The 22,483-nt window shown below is 28.4% G+C and overlaps 1 protein-coding gene across 3 annotated transcripts; it reads left to right on the forward strand.

Annotated features, from left to right (window-relative positions):
- The first annotated feature begins 295 nt into the window (after positions 1–295).
- On the forward strand, positions 296–22,359 carry LOC107168849 (short-chain dehydrogenase/reductase family 16C member 6-like). 3 transcript variants are annotated; one of them, XM_089219062.1, is made up of 10 exons: positions 296–585; positions 937–1,057; positions 7,362–7,427; positions 8,806–8,953; positions 10,621–10,775; positions 12,868–13,045; positions 21,008–21,137; positions 21,213–21,327; positions 21,468–21,593; positions 21,697–22,359. In XM_089219062.1, coding segments are annotated over exons 3-10 (927 nt in total). In that variant the 5' UTR covers positions 296–585; positions 937–1,057; positions 7,362–7,425; the 3' UTR covers positions 21,770–22,359. The 3 variants fall into 3 exon arrangements, with proteins under 3 accessions (XP_089075188.1, XP_089075187.1, XP_089075189.1); XM_089219061.1 differs by lacking the exon at positions 937–1,057; XM_089219063.1 differs by lacking the exons at positions 937–1,057; positions 7,362–7,427.
- The last annotated feature ends 124 nt before the right edge of the window (positions 22,360–22,483 follow it).

Below are 22,483 nucleotides of genomic sequence, written 5' to 3' on the forward strand. Positions count from 1 at the left end.
TATCATCAAAATAGTAATACGCGCTTGTCTGACTAGAAAACGATAATTCGATAGCGGCATAAATCACATAATTTAATCGCGGTTTCGTATTTATTTATTTATTATTTTTACACTGCTGCGTGACGATCATCGTAAGTATACATCGGTCCGGCCGTCCGCGCAACCGCAGTGTGTGTCTACCGTAGTGGTGCCTCGGCGCTAGTAGTATTATTGCTTTACACGCCGCGGCTGTGATATATATATATTTTTTTTAATATCTTCATAGGTATACCCACTGTTGAGTAACAATTCACTATTCAGTAATTCAGTATGCACCCGAGGGCGGTGCGCGACAACAGCTGTTCGGAGTTTACATAATATTATTATTATTATTGTTGTTGTTGCTGTCTTGTGTCCGGCGTGAGGACCGATCAGCAGCTGCTTCAAGTGTTCCAATCGCACTCGGCACTTTCGCAGTTTCGTCGTGCTCGTACTACAGTCTACCTACCCGCGTGCGTTAGTCGATGCGATATTATTGTACCTATTTCAAATAATACAATTGATATATTATTATATTATACCTACGTGTTTTCAGCACGTGGAAAGGTGAGTTTTTAATTTATTTTCTAATAATAATAAGTAATTACTGCAGTTTATCTTTACAATATGTGTTATATTTCTGTGAATTGTGATATATATTTTATAATTTGTGTATCTGTTTATAAAAACTATAGGCAATAAACTGTGCGTTTCATTTTTAGTTTTTCTCGTAGTAAAAAATGACTCGTCGCGATCATCGCGATCAATATACCACGTGCATTAAAAAAAAAAAAATAGTATTTTTCTCTACCTATACTAATATTTTCGTATATTGTGCTCGCTTAGGTTTACGCATTTTAAAACAACTAGTCATAAATTACTAGTTATTTCAATGTTTTTATATATATATAATTTAAGGTGTGCCATAATCTACGTGATATCGAATTTCGTTAGTCTATTGAAAACCAATGCCTAAGAATTACGATCAGTGGCGCCACGAACATATTTTTTGGCGCCAATTACTACAAATAATATTAAGGTAGGCAATTTTGTTAAGGTGTAAAATATTTTCATGTTCAACTATCATTTTTTGATTTATATTAAATAAGTAATTTGTCGATTTTAACATTTGCTTAATCTATTTTATGGTTTAATTTAGTGCGGTAAATTAGCATTAAACAGCCGGTGTAGTTTAATGATTTATAGTTTAAAACTCAGCACTTAGGTAACAAAACTCATGCTGTGTTATTGTTGTATGTAACAACCAACAAGGAAACTTGGAAGATAATATTATATTGCACGTTTTATCCTATAATAATAAATACTCTATTGATTATAGGTATTAGTAGTAGTAGTAGTACTAGTACATTTATTTTATTTATGTTTTAAATAATATAAATATAATAAAAAAAATCATTATAAAATATCTACCTAGGAACTAGGAAGATGTGCTTTTAATATATAAAATGTTCGTATAACGTCACTGATTATAATAGGTAATACTTAATTATTGCAGTTAGCAGGTACTTGATATTTTTACAATTTAAATTATTCATTTTTTCTATCCATCTGCTTAATACTAAAACAGTAAACTATCAACCTGAGAAATATTTTGTGTTCCATGCACGTGAATCGGAATATTACGATTTGCAAACAAACTTAATTATTTTTAATTTTTAATGTAAACCACTAAGTGTCTTCAACATTAAAAATGTAGTTGGTATATTTATAATTATAATATTATGCTCATTACCATAAATTAAAATTGTATATAAATATTAAATAACTATGATTTCATGAAGTTTGAAATAAGATAGCTAATCTCAATTTTATTACAGAAAAACTATATTATTCTATGGCCTAAATCTTAGAAAACCTATTCATAAATATTGTGAAGCTTGGATATTAATGAATTAACTGCCGATAAAGATCTTATAGTTTAAAACGCAAATGTATTATAATTTACGGACTATTAATAATGATTTTATAATAATAAAATTTTAAATGCTTATAAAAATTTTTGAAATGCCAAATGTTTAAATCCTAATTTAAATTTCTAAAATGACATTTATAATTTCCACTGTAGTCTTGCTTTCAATTTACATGAATGGTTTTATTAAATGTTTAGATAATTTATTTTAATTTCTTCCAGTAATAATAATTGTGCATAAAAAAAAAATAACGCTTCATTGTAAGCCCTTAACAATTCCTCCGCTCTCGTGATTAACTATAGGAAATGAAAGAAGTACGTCTACTATTTTAGGGCCAAAATAATATAATAGTGTATAAATACTAAGTTACACTATCGTTACTACCTTCCAAACTATACACACAGTGCAAGAACTAAACAATTTTTTCTGATTTCCTATATGTTGTCAATTTTTTTCTAAACACATTATTAATCTGATTAAATACCTAATAAATTATAAAGTTATCTTAGTAATTATTTATTTAATAATCTTAAATCCATTTTTTTATTAGGTAGATTCAAAATGTTTAACTTGGAGATTACATTTTATTAAATTATAGGAAGTAGTTATTTCTTGGTAGGAATATGCACACAAAAAAAGTGAAAGTATCAGTAACCAATGTAGCTGTATGATATAAACTCAACACGGAAACCGTTTTAAAATACTGTTTGCTGTACACCGGAAAGGAAAGTAAAAGTGTTGGCCATGTGTTTTATATATGGTATAATATATTATTCGGACGAAATTATTCCACCTAATATATCTATATTAGACTATAAATAATATAGATATATAATATTTATAGTGGCTAGCGACAAACTGCTGCAGACGATATAAAACGAATGCCCAGCCGACATTTAAGTTCACGGATTGACAGATTCAAATAGGTTGAGCAGCCATGATCCTGGTTTTTAGTCTCCTAATTTTCACATTATGATGATTGAATTTTTCACTGGCAAGAAATCTTGCTTTGTCACTAAAGGTTCTTGTTCATAGGTTTCAATAATGAATGATGTATCATGGTTGGAAATCTCATATTAGAGACATCTAATGACTTTACATTTACATTTACAATTGACAATTTGTACAGTTTTCAAGTCACGGCACCTGCAGTTTCGTTTGAGTCGTCTGATGGTCGGGTTTTCGGTATGGTAATAAGGTCCCTGATGAACTAGCTGGTTGGGGTTGGATTGTAGTTTTACGTGGAAGCGTCTGTAGTATAGGGTATAGCAGTTTCTTTGAGAGAACAGAATTTTAGGTCAGAGTTTATTGTATTGATATAGATATACCAGGCCACCAGGGTGCAGCTACAGTGATTATACGACACCAGATATTCTGGAAGACTTGGATAGTTCTCTTTTTTGATGTTTTAGTGGAACTCCATGTATAACTATTCTGTATACTTAACTAGTAACTAGAGCGATTATTGGAGAGTTCTATATAGTATGGGTTTAAATGGTAATGTTATAAGTTTGAGCGGAGAAGTGGCCTATTAGTATAGGTTTTTTTTTTTTTTTAGTATAGGTGAAGAATTGTATTGAGTTTTTTGCGTTTGTCCTTAAGATGAGATGACCATGTTAGACGTCTATCGATGATGTTTCGGCATATGTGTACCTATAGTGCAATAGAGTAGTCTGGTAAGATGTTATTTGTTCACAAAAAATCTTTAACTAAAAAACTAAAAAAGACAGGTCAACACGGTCAACGCCTTAGACCTTTTGCAGACTTTAAATGTAAAATATAATATAACTTGAGACCTGACAGTCTTTGTTTCTGAAGTTATAAAGTTATATACATATTTAATGTGCAAAAATTGTATTTTAGTTTATCATTTATGCAGAACCTTCTCGAAAAGATGTACCCTATGATGAATTAATCGCAAAATAGTCATTAGTTCGTGTTTGTGCAGGGGTTCAGACCCCCGACATTTTAATTATAAATAGTTTTATCACTTTTAAAAATCAAAAATATATGTGTTGTGCTATCAAAGATTTTTCACTCTCCCACTGATGGTTATATATTTCCGAGGGCGCCCTTGTGCTTGAGCCGTATATATAGTTATATATTGCAACTATACTTAATACTCAGTTTAATTTTAATTTTCAATTTTAGTGATAATTTTCGTATCATTATAAATAAAAATAAAATCTCACATTTTTTATATAAGCAATAATTGTAAAGATAATTGGATGTTAAGTCCCGTTTGCAATTTTATTCTACAATAGGTGCCTATATATAGAACTTAAAATGAATAATTATATTCAATAAAGTACATATTAATACAAATTAATCTTTGGACACTTTATAAATCACTTCTATAAAATGTTTACAATAGTGTACCTATAAAACTCTTTTTGTACTTACTCACATACATTATAGCAAATAGTTGTAGCGAGCCGATTTCTAATAAAATATAAATAACGATAATACAAATAATTACCTACATCACTCAATTGGTTTTTACATATTATCATCTCGTACATATTCTACTACGCGTATAATTATTGTATAACTATTTATCATAATTAACTCGAATGTTGTAGAGGCCATTTGATTAAAAGTATAAAAACAGATAAAATAAATTAGGTTATACAAAGTATATATAGGTAGGTTAATCGTTATTATTACTTATGTTTAATTTTTTCGATGATAATATTATTTTCACGTGTGAATTATTTAAATTATTTGTTGGTAAATAAATATTGTAATCTTGTTCAATTTAAGAAGACATTGTCAAAAAATAATTTCATACCATACTTAGGTCCTAAGTATTTAGAAGTTTCTAAGTTATTAAATAACCTTATGTAACAAGGATAATTTAATCTTATATGCAATGGTCTCAATTAAAATAGGAATTACTTTATTTCTCAAATCATTATCATTTAAAACTATTTTAATAGCCTGTAGATTGTGGCGAAAAATTTGAAGATCTTACGAATAATTTTTGAGTTGCAACAAAATAACTGAAATTGTTCAATTTATATAGGTTGAAGATTGAAAAAGGAAATCAATATAATCATGTATATGTTACTGTAAATGCCCAATCACTAGTAAACTTGGGTTTTACTGTTTGTACTCAGTAATTAATGCTGAAATTCTTAATTTTATTCGGGCTTTTACTAAACACGTTGTGTACATCCTAGGATAGACAAATTGACTTAGTAAAAGCTGATCAATACACGACACACAATATTTAAGCAATAAGCTGCGTAAAAATTATAATTATATATATTATTAAAACAAACTACTGACAGTTATTTAAATTTGTATACAAAATAAAAATACATTTAAAATGCCATTAAAGTAAAACATGTACGAATAAATAAAAATTTAAATAATTATTTCTAACAACCCACCAATTTTTCTAATTTTTATGAACAAATAAATAATATTTCTGGTTTTAAATGCATTTTTATTTTGTTTATTTATTATGTATAATTTAAATAACTGTCAGTACCTAGCTTGTTTTAATGATATATAATTATATTTTAACGCATCTTATCGCTTAAATCCCGTTAGATACATCAACTAGATTCACTTTTCAACCAAAAAAGCTACTGAAGTTGAAAATCTAAGCATTATTTCGATAGCTTATCGTGTACACAGACACACAAAAAAACCACAACATCGTAAAATCAATACATTCATCGCTCTGCTCAGAATTTAAAAGATTATTCTAGGCCGTCAAGTTTATGAACCTTTGCGATAGATTGTTCAAGTGGACAACTGTATTTTTTTTCTTCAGTAATTCAAAAGTAAAAGCTACAAAATCTGATGACTTAAAATTGTAAATCATGAGAATTACCGTGAACTCGTTTTTAAAACGTTGATAATTTGTAGGTGAACCTAATCAGAACAATTATTATATTAATAAGTAAATTATAACTTCTTATCTTAGTACCCTTAAGGCCTTAACATAACCAATTTTAATTCACAGATATATAGGTAGGTACTTCTTATCTAGAGAGCAAGCTAATTATAAAATCTTTAGCCAGTACAACATTTTAAACGTTTGAATATTTGTTCAATATTGCCGGCTGCATTTGTTCATAACATAATATACATCATTATAAGTGACAACTAGCAGCTATTACTCAACTCATTTAACTCGCAAATTAATTAAAACAATTATCATAATAGGTAATATGTAGAAGCTGGTAACTATTGCATATTAACAGAGCGTGAATTTCAATCTTTCTTACAGTCGTAATAGGTATATAACACGTCTATATAATATAATAGACTCGTAATATTCGTAAAAATGCGTCCCGAATTCAAAGTTTACCCAAAGTAACTCAATCTCGCGCTATGTCGGAGACAGATTTTGTTTCTATAATCTATATCTCTTTGTTGTATTGAAATAATATTTTATTATATATTATTACTATTATGATTATCGCCACATAAAAATGATAATATAGAACAGTAAAACACTAGGTGTATACTTACATAGGTACAGTGAACTATATATAGCTACAGATAGTGGACGAAAGTGTTTGAACTTTAAACCGCTGCACATTCGACGCCGCAAAAGCGCGAGTCAATAAACGAACATTTTATCCGTCCGATCGCGAGTGTATCTATTGAAAACTGGAAGTTTTCCGACGACAATAATAGAGTGTACACACAAGATCACGATGTTGTTTAAAAATTATATTATAGTTATACTTACAAACATATATATATATATATATAATATGTAAATGCGTGTGTTGTCACATGAACTGTAGGATTGTGGTTGAATGAAAATGCGGATAAGTACGATATGTGTGAATGGTCATCACCTATATTATATTTTGTATGCGATGCATGGGATTAAAAAAATTAATTTAAAAAACTATTATCTATCTAAACCCGTATAGGTAGTGTCTATAAAAACTGTTTTCTTTTTTTAAAGATATTAATAGATCTTCGTTTGCGCTTTGTTGAAACACAAAACCATCTTTTCGATTTTCATCATAGCAGCTATAATAGAGCCTGTGTTATTGTATAATATGTGTAACTAAAAATATAGGAATATATTATAATAATTATACATTTACATTATCTGTTCACTTAAAATTAACTTTCGTGTATTATATTATGAATGAAAAATCTTGATGTTAGAGTATAATATATTATAGAAAATAATTTGTATAATATCGATCGAACAGTTGATAATCGTTTTTTAGGCACACGCATTGTTGAGCCTCGTGCATTGATATTTTTATGTATTATGATATAAATATGTATGCTTAATATTTATTGTAGGAAATCCACTATCACAAGCCTAATCATCCTCATTATTTATTATTCACTGGTTGGCTATAGTCACGTATCATTAAGCAACAGTCGTCATAATATTGAACACCGTCGCAATTATATTGATTTCAGATCTCCCATCGTCGTTTAGCTCTACACAACTGCCCGCCATATTTTAGAGTATCCAACGTTCATCATGTGAGTATAATATATAATAAATAACAATCCTTATATAACATTAAAATTAAATACTTTAAATATATCATTAGTAAAAACATCCATCTTCATAGAAAATGTCTGAACTCACCACCGCTACAGATTGTCCTTTTTTAGCGTTTAATATTCCTACAATTCGATACTCGCGGTGTAACATGCAGCTTAATTTTACCTATTTTACGGAAAAGTACATGTGACTTGAGTTATTAAGATAAAAAACATGTAACATTATACAATATTATAATATTTAAATAATTAATACTATAAATGTTTGTCAAGACCCATCAAAATAAACTTACTTTTAAATATTAAATTATTTTTTTAGTCTGTGTTGTGTCCGTCCTCTTTGTGTTGAGCAACAAATTTGTTAGATCACAGATTTTTCTTTATTTCGTTTTTAATTAATTGGTTGAAATGTATTAATACATTTTCAATTTTGACTTGTACAGATATAAAATAAATGCTTGTGATACGGTGTCTGACTTTTATTCACAAGACGTGTCTAAGAGCCAGCACCTTCCGATACCACTAGTTTCCCGGATGTGTGCACGGGTTCCTCCTAGTCCTAGTGGTACGCGTCCTTGCCACACATACACGTGTTTCAACCAACCGTATATCAACCATGCCAACCGAACCCCTATACAATAGTAGAAAATGGCCATAGTTGTCGGGCTCAAAATCAAATAAAAATAATTTGTATACACATAAATTAATTACAAACCTAATATATTATTCGTAATTTATTGTTAACTATAATAGCTTATGAATAATGAATGAACCATATATGCTTTCAAGCTTGATATAGTTTGATACTATTTGTTGTGATGTATAGCCTCTACTTTTATACTCTGTAGAGTGTAGATAAAGAAAAATAGAAATTTGCTACTCCATGTTTATGTGTATATGACATTTTATGTATTAAATACACTTTAGAGTTTAGGGGTGTAGCGTGTAGAGCTGAAGTCCACCGCTGCAACGCCAAGTGTAATATAGTGTGTATTATGAAAAAAAATTATATTTTAGCCTCTAAATACAACACAACAATTTATAACATATTAAAATACTCAACAATGATGTTCATTCACAGTCATACCACTCATGCCTCATACCTAGGCATTTAATATATCTATATGTCCACAGTATATCAAGTATAAATATCAGTTAAATAAATTATTATTAATCAGTATGTTAGTATGTGAAAATAGTAAATACCGCTAAACTTTATTAGTAGTTAGGTACCTACTATAGGTATATGTAGTTTTTGGTAGGTAGCGCATATACTACACAAGTACCCAAAATTCCTCTCTTATATTACGCAGTGAGTTTTAAACGTTATACACATGTCATTTTTACCGCACAGGACCAATAAAACGGACAAAATGAAGTGGAAAAGCATCTTGACGGAACTGTTACTGCTGTTGGTTAAAAGCGTTTACTACATTGGCGAGTCCATTTATTACATGTTTGTGCCGTTACCGGAAAAATCTTTAGCCGATGACATCGTTTTGGTAAGTGCAGATCAGATATCCACTTAATGTTATAAAAAACCAACAATGGTTTCTGCAAGATTTTAATAATTTGTACGCAAACAACAATCATTGAAATTAGTATCAACATTTTCCTTGTTTTTGTTTCATGCTCTGTTAAAAGTATTGGAGTATTCATATAATAGATTATTAACGACGGCTTGACTGTTAGAGAGTTAGAGGTTATAATAACAAAGGTAAATTAGTAATGACTAATGAATATAATAACAGTAATGTCGACTATATAATAACGATTAATGACTACTTACTTTACGGTATACGAGACCGGTAATCAGTAAAAAAAATCCCCGACCCTGAGAAAAAAAATCCCCAAACTTCAATATTACTCACTATCTCATTCACAAATATTTTTTAAACGTTAATTAGTATCTATAATTATCGCATTATTAATATTTAATTATAATACGTATATTATATTATATCATTCAATAAATTAATATAAAGGGTGATTCTTTTATCATGAACCACTCATTATTTAAAAAGTATCGATGTTTTTGAAAATAATTTTTTACCTAGTTTCAAGTTGTTAAAAAACAACGTTTTTATTAAAAAATTATATTTTTTATTCTTATAATTTTTTAAGTGTTTTACTTTCTTGAACAACAACATAGAGTTTTAATTTAATATTCCAAAGCAGAATATTTTTCTAAGTATTTTGATTCATAAAAATCGAATTTAGGGAGAGAAGTTTATGAGTTATATGTATTAAAAGTGATAAAATTCTAAAAATTAACAATAACACTTTATATTACGATATTAATACTAATTTTATGTTGGTATAAGTCTGTAAAAATTAAATCCCCAAAATAAAATATCATAATTTTTATATGCCATGTTTTTACTGTGAGTAGGTATCAGTAGGTGACTACGTTTAATGATTGTTGTTTGATAATATTATTATTATCTATATTTTGTACTATTGACGCATTAATTATTCGAAATATTTTTATATGTTATGTTTTTACTGTGAGTAGGTGTTATCGGAATATAAAACAAAATATCAATACAATTATTTATATTATCATTAATATTCTGTTATTACTAAATATTAATTTTTGAATGTATTTGTAATTAAATATTAATAATGTCCTAATTATACATAATAATGGACGTTTTAAAATATTTGTTCTGCAACCATTTTCATGAGGTTGTGAGTAATATTGCAGTCTGGTGATTTTTTCCCCGGGGATATTTTACATTTAATATTTAAAAACAAATGTATTTAACTAGCCACAATCAGTTACTGTTCAAATGTCCAATGCAATAAAATTAAAATTAAACTAAAGAATTTAATAATAATCAATAACAAACTACAGGATAATTTATATTGAATTCCAAAAATATTTCAGGCTAAAATAAAAGACTTAAAAAATCCAACTTATGTTGTACGAAGAAACAATTAAAATAAATGTATCCACAAGTATAATTGCAAACAAAATTTTTTTTCATATTTGTATTACCTAAGTTAAAAAAAAAATAATGCTCTTAAATCATTTTTTTTTTTTAGCAATTTATTATATAATTTAAACAAAGAATATTTCATTACAATTATTCGAGAAATTATTTTGTTGCATTTTTCAGTGCGTTAACTCATTTACAATATACTATGTATTTGTATGTACCTATAGATCACAGGCACAGGGCACGGAATAGGGAAATGTTTGGCGATGCAGTTTGCCGACGTGTCTGCCAAAGTGGTGTGCGTTGACATCAACGAGAAGTCTAATGTGGAGACCGTAAAGGAAATCAACGCCAAGTGGAAAGGAAAAGCTTTCGCTTATACGTGAGTGTACAATGCACATATTATTCTAACTGGCTAATATTTTGGTGCACGGATTTCTGCAGAGATAGCTTTACAGGCGTGGCAATAAATGAGCGTTAGACATTAAATATTTTCGTGGTATTTTAGCTAAATATAACAAGATAATTACCATACAAAATATTGGTGAACTATCAACTAGTAACGAAATCTCGAGGTTGGTATACAGCAGAGGGGCCCCAACGAGGCTCGCGAGCCGCATGCGGCTTCCGAGTGAGTCACGTGTGACTGTTGAAAGTTGAAACTAAGCTTAGAGTAAAATTAATTCATATTATAATATAAAAAATACTCCTCAAAAGTAAAATCCCATTTATTAATACCTACTATCTTACTACCTGAACAATTATGCTCTGTGTAGTGTAAAAAATGAATGTTCCTTTATTTGCTATAAAATCAAAAATATATTTTCATTTTATATAAACATACCTACTACCTATCTTAACAAAGTGGCTCACTTCAAAATAGCTTCATAAATTTGCGGCTCCCAAAATAAAGGTTAGTAGCCACCCCTGGTATAGAGTGTAGACTATAAACCAGTGGGGCACAACCTTTTTTAATCCAAGACTCTCAAATTAATTCATTTCGACGAGGTGACCTCATTCCTACCAGAATTATGTAAATGTATAGTATTTTTATATAATATAATATGCATATTGCATAGTGTACAAGTTTTTCGTTCGGTGTTAAACTATTGGAGACTCCTAATAAAATTTTGTTACCCCCAGGTTGCGCACCACTGCTATAGACTTTTGCTCTTATTTTGACGCCACTGACTGTTAATAAGGTACTTACGAGTTAAACTTGCAGCGTCTAGACGCGTCGATTAGCGTCCATACTACCGGTTCGGAAACATGGTCCGTGTCTAGACGACATGACGCCCTGCTGTTCCACCGTTTTACACTGTAAGGAAAACTTACGTTACTTCTGCACAGTGCACACGTCTTACGCGTATTGTTAAAAATCATAATATAAATCAAAAATATTTAAACGAAATGGAATACGTGTATAGATTCAATTATATAATATTATTATATCTAATAAAGAGATTCAATAATATATATATAGCGTAAATGTACTTATAATGACTAATGTCTATAATTATGATACACACATATTATGTATATAATATAATAGTTTGTTACTGAACGTTTGAATATCAGTTGAGTTGTACTATATTTATATAGGTACCTATTTTTACTATTATAATATACTTAATATTTTAATATAATATAATGCGTCAGACACCAGTATCTGTATACAATTATTGTAAGTATAGTGAGATGAAGATATCCCATTAGTGAAATCTACAAAAGACTTCTTTTAAGTTTTGATTCAATAGCGGACTACAACTCGACAGCGGAACTTCATGGATGTATGATTCTATTTTCATGCGTAATACGATTTTCATTACTAATAAACGGGTTTTTTTTTTACAACTATACAGATAAACGTTCCAAAGTGGTTACTATAATATTATCACTTAAAATAAATAACATGTCATAAATATTATTAATGTGATTAATTATTGTTTATTATTATACGTACTCTAATATTTAAAATACTTTCGGATTTCGTCTGTCATATAATAGTGTTGATTGTACGATTTACTATACCTACAATTACTATAATCTTTATTAATAGGTACCTACTACCTATAGAATAGAATATTTAATAGTTTAATACTATAAAATATTTATAGCCTGTGTATATTATTACAGTCGAAACGTATAGACTATAGACTAGTGTTCTATTATAGTGGTATAACGATAGAGTTTTTCTTATAGATAAGTCTAATTAAAAGTGAAAACTGACAATCACCTGATCAAATTTAGATTTATATTACAACAATTTGTTTTTTGAGGGCGCATAGCGTCTCTGTTTATATTTTGAAAACGATTTTTGAAGAGACTTGAGTGATGAATGATTTGGTGTCTCCCTATATAGCTTCATTTAAACGCTAGTGTTTATTCAAACAGACTATCATTATTATTTTTATTTTTACTTTCTGGTATACAAATATTATATGGTAAATGTTATTTTGCAACTGGATTTTTAGATGTGACGTGTCGACATTAGAAAAAGTTAGAGAGCTGGGCGAGAAGGTCAAGAGCGAAGTTGGCACTGTTACAATTCTGGTTAACAACGCAGGGATAATGCCATGTAAACCTCTTGAGGCTCACGATGAAGTAACCATAAGGAAAATTTTCGATATCAACGTGTTTGCTCATTTCTGGGTAAGTATCTAATATACTCGTCGGATTATCTATATAAATGCGACAAATAAAATAAAATAATAAAAATATGGACGCCAAATATTCCCATGCTTAAATGGAAATTATATCTCTTCAACGAATGAAATAAATACTATTTTTTTTTTTTACAAGGTTTTACTGGTCATTAAGGCCTCTTGCTGCTTCTACCAAATTCTTCCATATCTCATCTCTATTATCTGCATCTTGCATTTCCTCCACTTAGCTTAGATTTGCCTTTACACGATCTAACCAGCGCTGGCGTGATCTCCCACTGGGACGTGTTTTATGAAATTGTATGACTAGTACTCTCGTCTCATCAAACTTTCCTTATGTCTCCATATATGACCGGTCCATTCCAGTTTTTTTAAGACAATACATTTTTGGATATTTAGTCCATTTAAGAATATCTCAATATTTACATTTGTTTGCTTTTCATATTGCCCTGTCGCCGTATATAGTAAATAGGGTGATATATTTTCCTAAGGACCTTTCCTTTCAAAGGTTAGTAACTTGTTATTGTCCCCTTTTATTGTTGTTTACATGTTCAAATGTATAGTCATCTATTGTTAAATTTTGTTAAATGAAATAAAACTGAATTGAAATAAATATATTTTCAGTATTTACAAATAATGTATCAAAATCACGTTTATAGTTACGTACCTACTGAATACTGATATGCATAATACTATAATAAATTAATGCATGGTATTGTAACAATAACAATATCACATTTTATTATCATTAATAATCGTAATTAGTTTGTTTTTAAATTTTACCAAATTAAAATACCATGATAAAAAATGAATAAAAACAATACGCATCTCAAAACACGGGATAACACACGTATTATAAAAACAATGCATAAAAGACTGTATAATAATAATTGTATTATGTGTGTGTACTGTGTTTTTATGAAAGCTGTTTAGCAAGAAATATAATATTCGATCCATATTAGAAATTATTTCAGTATTGTCAGTAATGTTACAGTAATTGTACAGATTGTTCAATGGGTGAAGAGTTACTGTTTCATTTATCCGGGGAAGTAAAATTTTAAAATTTTAATGAGTTTAAAAATCCTATACGTTTTATAGACCTACATTATCAGGCACACGCGGAAGTTGTCGGCTTTAAAATATTATCAAGTGATGATGAAAATTGATTTTCTTATTTACTGAACGTTATATCTATGGCGTATATTGATTTTTTTGTCACGTATTTCGTTTTATTGTTGTCTACGTTTTACTAGCGTACAAAATAGCATATTTTACGTTCACAGTAATACGTTTTATTCTGTAATTTATAAAATTAGAGTGAATAAAATTAACCTCTAATAAAATTTAAAGACAAGAATATTATCTATGGTATCGCGGAGTATTTTTATTGATGTTGTTAATCTTATGTAAGTTATGACCATTTTTAAACTATTGTTTTTGTATATTTTAAAACGATCATAATTTACTTAAAAATAATAACATCAATAAAATCCTCCGAGATGTCCAAGATAACATTCTTGCCTTTATAAAATGTATAGGAGATATTTTAGAAATTACAGGGTAAAACGTATTATTTTTAATCTAGAATTTGCCATGTTGTACGTTTTTAAGACGAAGAAAACAAAATATGCCCGTCTGGCGTCTTCTTAATATAAGCACTATTACCTATTATTGATTAACGAGTAACGATGATTATTGAGAGTTTGATAATTATGATTTGAGACTTCAATAATGTTTGAATCTGATGATTTTTACGTAGAACTTGGACCATATTACCTGCAATTAATAATAATGAATAGTACTTCATACTCATGCATGTAACATGTATTATTCACAGGTTTGAAGTTACAGCTGTATGTATAATTAGTAATAATATATTCTATCGTAGAGACGTTGACTATATTAGTATTTGCATGAACTTTAAACGTAACAACTTTCTGTTCGTAAACGTATATAAACAGTCAATAACAGATATCATACCTAATATGCCGACATGCAGGCAGTGACTGCATAACAGCGTAATTAATAATATAATAATGGTCTTTGCGTTACAAGTCAATCATCAGTATCTTTTTATTATTATAGAAGGAAATTGTTCACCGATAACTATGACTTAAATTTTTTGTAATCCTAGGGGGTCTATATCCTGCAACATGAAAATATTGAACTATGCATGCCAAAAGTGTCAACTATACTTTGTAGGTATATTTTTCTCGACATTGAATACATATTTTTTTCGGTGGACTGTGTCATTAGATTTCCGATTTAATAGTGTATACAAATATATGAAATTGCATTAAAATATACCTAGTTGAAAAACAAAATTGTTTAGAATTAATAATTTAAATATTATGTAATTTCATTTAGTGTACATCATACCGTACATCAAAGTGCTTAAAAAGTTAAAACAAAATCGCCGGTTAAAAATAAAGACATGCGTCTTCTTTTTTATTTTTTGAAACCATAAGTGCCAAACGACATAAGTTACACATTGTATATTATGCAAAACACTGCAAGAGCTGTAAAATTTTTAGTCCTAAGAATTAATAATCAGATTGTAGTTTAGCCTCGTGTCCCGCAAACCAGAACAAAAAAAAATACATAGGGTATTGCGTGTACCTATTATATAAGTAACTGAGTTATGGCGTGTGAATGAAGACTGAACGTACTATATGACGTACATTACTATTTTAAAACCTCTAAACATTTTACATGATTATGTTATAAATAAAAATTTCGTTCTGGAGACGCGAAGACTGCAAATAAATTAATAATAAATTTTAATACACTTGCAAATCGCGATGATTAAACGAAAATGCACATAAATTATACTATTAATTTTTATATTTTATTTGTTTATTGTATATCCTAATATGCAGGTACTTATGCATGATTTATTATTTTCCGCGTTGATACATTATAAATATAATCGATTTCTTTAAATCATCTATAATAATAGCTATACATATAAAATACACATGACAGATCATTATTAAAGCGTACTTTTGTAAATATTAGAGCATTCAAAATGATTGCATTATAGGCAGTAATTTATTGACTTGGTGCCTATACACAAACTAAACCTTGGCGTTATGGGTCATATAATTAGTAAAAATTACAACTACAATTGCTCTTGGACGTACTATGTATAAGCACTATCGCTATTATAATATAACTGCCCAATCATTGACCGTCTAGTAATTTGTTTTATTAAAATATATTATATGTATATAATAACAGATGGGTATAACACAACCTGCAATTATTGGCTATTACAATAATAATAGACGTAATCATACATTTTTACATAACATTGTTGTCAATCGACGGGTTAAACTGAAATAGCATATTATACTGAATGGTTCGAATATTTTGTTCGGCTAAGACGCTAAATATTCCCATTACAGGAGTATCAATGAAGTATCAATTATTAATATGGCTACCAAATAAAGATAGGTTCATGTTTGTATTTATGAAAATTTTTATGTAACGCCATTTATTTTATAATATATAAAAATTATAAAATCAATAATAACACGTATTAGGTACTTTATTATTTTATATCTAACTAACAAAAGCTGAGCAAGTTTATTCAACCGGTTTAGTTAAGTTGCTTTATTATTAAACTAATAAAATTAGAATATTGCATTAGTTGATTTCTAATATTCCCTAAATGTCTAACTTGGTTAAAAGTTGTAAGTTATTGATATATTTTTTTATAGCATAAATTTAAAATCCATTCGTTCAAAATGCAAAATATTAGAATAAAATTATTACGGTAATATTGACTAACTAAAATTATCGAATACGAGTGATGGTTGATTATTAAATAAGTAAATTTTGTTCTGCGCTATTTTACAGATACTTTTGTGACACCAACACACTAAGTTACCCAACCTACCGCATGCGGCACCCACTACCTATATTGTGTTACAAGAAATGAAATAATGTTATTAGTACTTTTGTATACTGATATGATTAAAAAAAAATACTATCCATGTTTATATGATTAATTACTGTCATGATTTTTAGTGTGAATGCAAACATATTAAATAATTAGCGTGTCATCACTACAGAATATAGGCCCAATTAAGGTTAGGTTAGACGGGTTGGTCCCCTGCAGTTTTAAATCATATTTTAGTTTAAAATTATTAGGGTCTGCTTAGGTTAGGTTAGGTTTGGTGAAACAATTTTAGCCCCCAGAAAAATCTCCCTAGTTGTGCCATGCGTGTCAGATTAGATATAATTTGATACATTCAATTCAATTCGTTGCTAGTAAATTTAATTCTAATTTATAACATCATACACTCTAACTATAAGTAGTTAATTACAAATCATACTGTCTATATAGGTTACCATCTCGTGTATAGCATGAGAGATATATACGACTGCACAGCAAATAATATGTACCAACATAATTTCAGTATAGGTGATCATGTTTTGTATTAACTACGAGAATTCGACTGAGACACAGACAGTTGGGATACAAGTATGGATATATTTGGATTTTTTTTGTTTTTACTACCATCTACTACTAACACAATATATTTAGGTTACACGTAAACCTAATGTACTTCAAATTTATTTTCAATAATTTTTTCTAAGTGTTCCTATCTATTTAACGTAAAAAAAAGTATTCAAATACCTATAGGTGTTATACAGGTGATTTAACCTAACAAAATAGAATCAATTTTAAATTGTCGTTTTGAAAATGTATGCTTGCACGTGCTAATCAAAATTGAATTGTATATATAACTTATATTGGCGGTACACTATGTGCGTACACACACACACACATAATATATAACACTTTATAGCATATAAAGTGCTATTTAGAATAATTCTTGGACAAATTAAAATATTTATGTATACCTAGTCCAATTTTGTATTGTAATCTACTGCATGACTTTCATTTTGTTTGCATTTAAATAACATATATATTTACATAATATTTTGATTTTTATAATAGTGCTTATATATTGTATTACATATTTTCTACTTAAATGAAAAAAAAAACCGGTGTTGTCAATCGATATCGATTATCATTTTGGATTCATAAGAATAAAATCGTTTTCGAAATACCTAGTGTTCTTTTGTGTACTATGTTCTCATAGTTTAGAAATTATAATGAACAATTCAACAACCACAAAATGTTCTACCAATATTCTGTGTATAATAGACGTATATATATATATATATATATATGTTACATTGTTGTCGATTATATTTCCAAGCAATAACGCTGCAGTAATAGGTATATATAGACATTAGGCGCACATACGAATATATCTATTTGCTCATACATATATTTTTATTATTGTAGTTTCTACCTATTCGCAAAAAACCATAATCACAAAAAAGTCAAAGGTTCCGTGAATTACAACAGTATACTAATACCCATAATCCGTGCTATAATGATGAATAAAAAATTATAGTGCACGTTTTTATCCGACTAATCTCTAATTAGGTCTTTATAATATTTAATGATTTCGTGGCTTATTACTGACGTAGGTATAATAGGTAATAGTATTATAGGTACACGTTGCGATTTGTTATTTTTATTATTTGTAATTACGCCCCAATGATGTTCAGTATAGGATAATAATTTAGATAAATTATCATTTATCAATAGAGTTCACCGTATCAGCTATAGGTGCCCTATATTTTATATAACAAGTTTTGTAGACTGAAGCTTATACCGGTATACTATATTTATTTTAATAATTTCGTAAACAAGCACAAGAAGGTGATAACATTGCATAAACCACTGGAAAAATGCGCTTTTACCTATACGGCACTTACATCGTATCCAAGATGCATCAAAATTGACAAAATGACTAGTTATCGTACCTACAAAAATGATTAAATCCATTCACATTTAAACTTGGAAACTATACGATATCTGCGTCTGCATAAGAAATACAATAATGCTGTACTTATAAATACTATCTGGAAATTCTAATATTATTAAAACACCGTTTATATAGTTATTAGTATTTTTTTCAATTTTTTTTATTTTTTAACCTACCTACTTTGCATGATATAATGAGTACTTATGTACGTGATATGGTCACAAAATATCAGTGAAAATGTGCTAATTTATAAACCATACAAAATACGACAGAAATAGATGACGAAATTATAATGTAATCAACCAATTATACGTACAAAACTTCTTTTGATTTTATTATAGTGTTGAAAATGTGTTTTTATAATTAATATATTCATTAATATCTTTTTTTCCTTCATTAATTGGAATAAAAGTTATTACATTTTTAGTTATAATTATATTTGTCATTTTTTTTTTCTGTTACACCTTGTAGTATACGATTAGGTACCTAACAAATATTGATTATACATACTGTAGGTATTAATAATCAATGAAGTATGATTATATTTAGGCGGTATACTTATACATGAGAATAACTTTATAAGGTTTCAGCCGATTAAAGAAAGACATTCATTCCATGAATCATATTAGCACAGTAAACACAGCGTGTTAAAATCGGTTCGTTGAAAAAAATTTGTTAGTTTGCGCATTCTAAATTATATTAGTATAATAGTATATACCTACAATGTTTTCCATTAAATAAGTCGAATCGATATCAATGATACCGGTACATATAATTAGCTTAGGTGTATTAAAATATAATTATCGTTATGTAATACATAATATATTCTATTAATGAGACGACTTAAAGGAATGGCTAAAAATCACAGTTATACAACAACAGTAATACGTAGTCATGTTAACAATAATAATCTGGAGATTAGAATTTAAGAACCGGTACATTCATGACATTAAACATCATAAACATTTACGATTTTGAATGACCTAATTAAGTAGTATATTCTCTTGTTCTTTTCATACATCTAAAACTGTACACTTAAGTATTAAATATAGTTCAAAGTTCTAGAATCTAGACATTGGTCAAGCTCAGTAATACGGTTGTTATTACTAACCTACAAAGCAGATCATTTATACAGTTAAAAACAATAAGTAGAAAGGTAGGTAATAATGATGACTATCAAAAAACTTAAGTTCAAGCCAACCGATGATAACTTATTACAGTATTATACTTTTTTTTACAATATGTCCACGATGTGTATTATACTATTATATAATATACAGAAAGCAAGAGATAGCTAGAATTTAAAAATATTTTGAATTTAAGCATAATTTCCGGAAAAAAAAAACTAAAATAATTTACTTAAATATTTATATTAAATATTTGGTGTTATAATTTTGAATATTATTGTAGACATTGTTTGATATAGGTAGGAACTATATAAATTATAATTGCATTGTAATAGAAATAACATCAAACCATTTTGATTTACGGTACTGAATAGAGACGAGTGAAAGGGAAAGAGAAAGATTACATGTACTCTGTAGAAATCGAAGTTAAAAAAATACAAAGGAACCATAAGCATATTGATTATTAATTATTAATTTTTGTTTTTAAATTATGTAATCATTGCTAACATTACAGCATAGTAATTAGTAATATAATATAGTAGGTAACAGCTGACTATAATATAATTATTTTGCCGAAATGTAAACTTTAAACGCTCATAAAAAATGAATTTGGCTCAACGGTGAACTAATTTTTCAATCCAAGAAGAACTATTACGAGGAACTTAGTATTACATTTTCAAACTTTTTGATTAGGGAAAAAAAATGTCTAGTAATAACACTAGCTGACAATTTAAAATGTACCTAGAAAATATTAAGATAAATATACCGTGAAAATTTCAAGAATTTACAGTAATACGTTTTTTAATTATAAACTGTACTATAATAGCTATTATTATTAATTAAAATATATTATACATTTAAGTTTTAAGCCGATTTGTGAATAATTATTTTTTCAACGATTTGATACCTATATAATATATAATATTATTGTTTTTCTAAAACGAATTAATAAATTTTGTCTTACATGTTTAGATGCTGGATACATTTTTACCCGGAATGAAAGCTCTGAACAAAGGACATGTTGTGTTCTTGTCGTCGATGGCTGGTATAATTGGCTTGAAGAACTTGGTGCCTTATTGTGCGTCTAAATTCGCAGTGAGAGGTTAGTGGTTGTCAGCTTGAAAACAATAACAATAATAATGAGCGGTCATCACCTAAACATTTTCATTGGTTTTAGGTCTATCAGAAGCGATAATGGACGAGTGTAGGGATGATGGCTTTAAAAATCTCCGTTTCACCTGTATTTATCCATACATGGTGGACACCGGTCTGTGTAAGAAACCTATAATTCGGTAAGTACACAATATTTATGTACAACCACGGATTATATAAAATAATCTGATTTATTATATTACATAAATTAATATAATCTGTGGTACAACAGTACGCTGTTTATAAACGCGTATATTACTGATAAAACGATTGTAAATAGTTTCCCCGGTTTGTTACCACTTGTAACACCCGAATCGACAGCGAGAGAGATAATATCAGCCGTCAAAAAGAACTTACTTGAACAATCCATCCCGAGTCCATTGCTCGTCATCAATAACATATTTAGGTAAATTAAAATTATTTGGTAATAATATAATGCCCAACGAAAGCTGTGTACCTACTAAAATACATATTATAATATTGTGGTCTGTTGTTTTAACTCGTTACAGATGTTATCCGCACAAAATGGCAATGGACTTCAAAGATTTCATGGGCGGTGGAGTTGATGCACATGATGATTAATTATTATCAAATATGCATGCGTGAAAACTATAATCCTATAACGAAATTAACATCATGTTCGTATAATACTGCAGTGGACCGCTAATTGAGCAATCGTGTACTATTATATACCTAATATGGAACTATGAACGTATAAAGTGACTTCACATTTATAATAATAAATTATTTTTAATTTAAGTGATTTAATACCTACTCTAAAACTCCTAGTTTTAAGAAAAACATCTGCCTTTAGCTTGCAGATGCATTCTGCTCTGCTTATTGTTATTATTTATTTTTTTTTTTTTTTTTGGATATTAAGTACTTTTTTGATGTATGTTAATTTGTTTTAACTTTAGCTATTTGTAATACAATACCATGTACTCTACCCATAGACTCTACCTAATTTATCTAATTTGATATAATTCGTAAATTGAATTGTTTAACCACAAGCACAATCATCATTGTTTAAACATGAATAATTTGAATTTTAAAATGTAATTTAAGACTGTTATATGGAATACTTACCTAACTTAAATGTATTTGAATGTGTAATTAATACACTGGAATTTGGTATTTGAGTTAGAGAAATTAAAATAAATTTATATTTTTTATTTATGTAATACCTACCTAATACATGCACCTAATTATAAAAATTAAAAATATATGGTACATGCTTGAGACATTTTCAGTTTAACATTGGGTGAATTTGATGATTAAAAAAAAAATTATTTACAC

This window comes from Diuraphis noxia, unplaced genomic scaffold (genome assembly GCF_037042655.1).
Source record: "Diuraphis noxia isolate RWA-SAM2 unplaced genomic scaffold, SU_Dnox_SAM2 contig0002, whole genome shotgun sequence".
NCBI lineage: Eukaryota > Metazoa > Arthropoda > Insecta > Hemiptera > Aphididae > Diuraphis > Diuraphis noxia.

Bases quoted from the DNA above. Each gene is read 5' to 3' on its own strand.
- LOC107168849 (XM_089219062.1), top strand. The intron at 21,138-21,212 runs GTTAGTGGTTGT...CATTGGTTTTAG, and splicing joins GTCTAAATTCGCAGTGAGAG to GTCTATCAGAAGCGATAATG. The intron at 21,594-21,696 runs GTAAATTAAAAT...AACTCGTTACAG, and splicing joins GTCATCAATAACATATTTAG to ATGTTATCCGCACAAAATGG.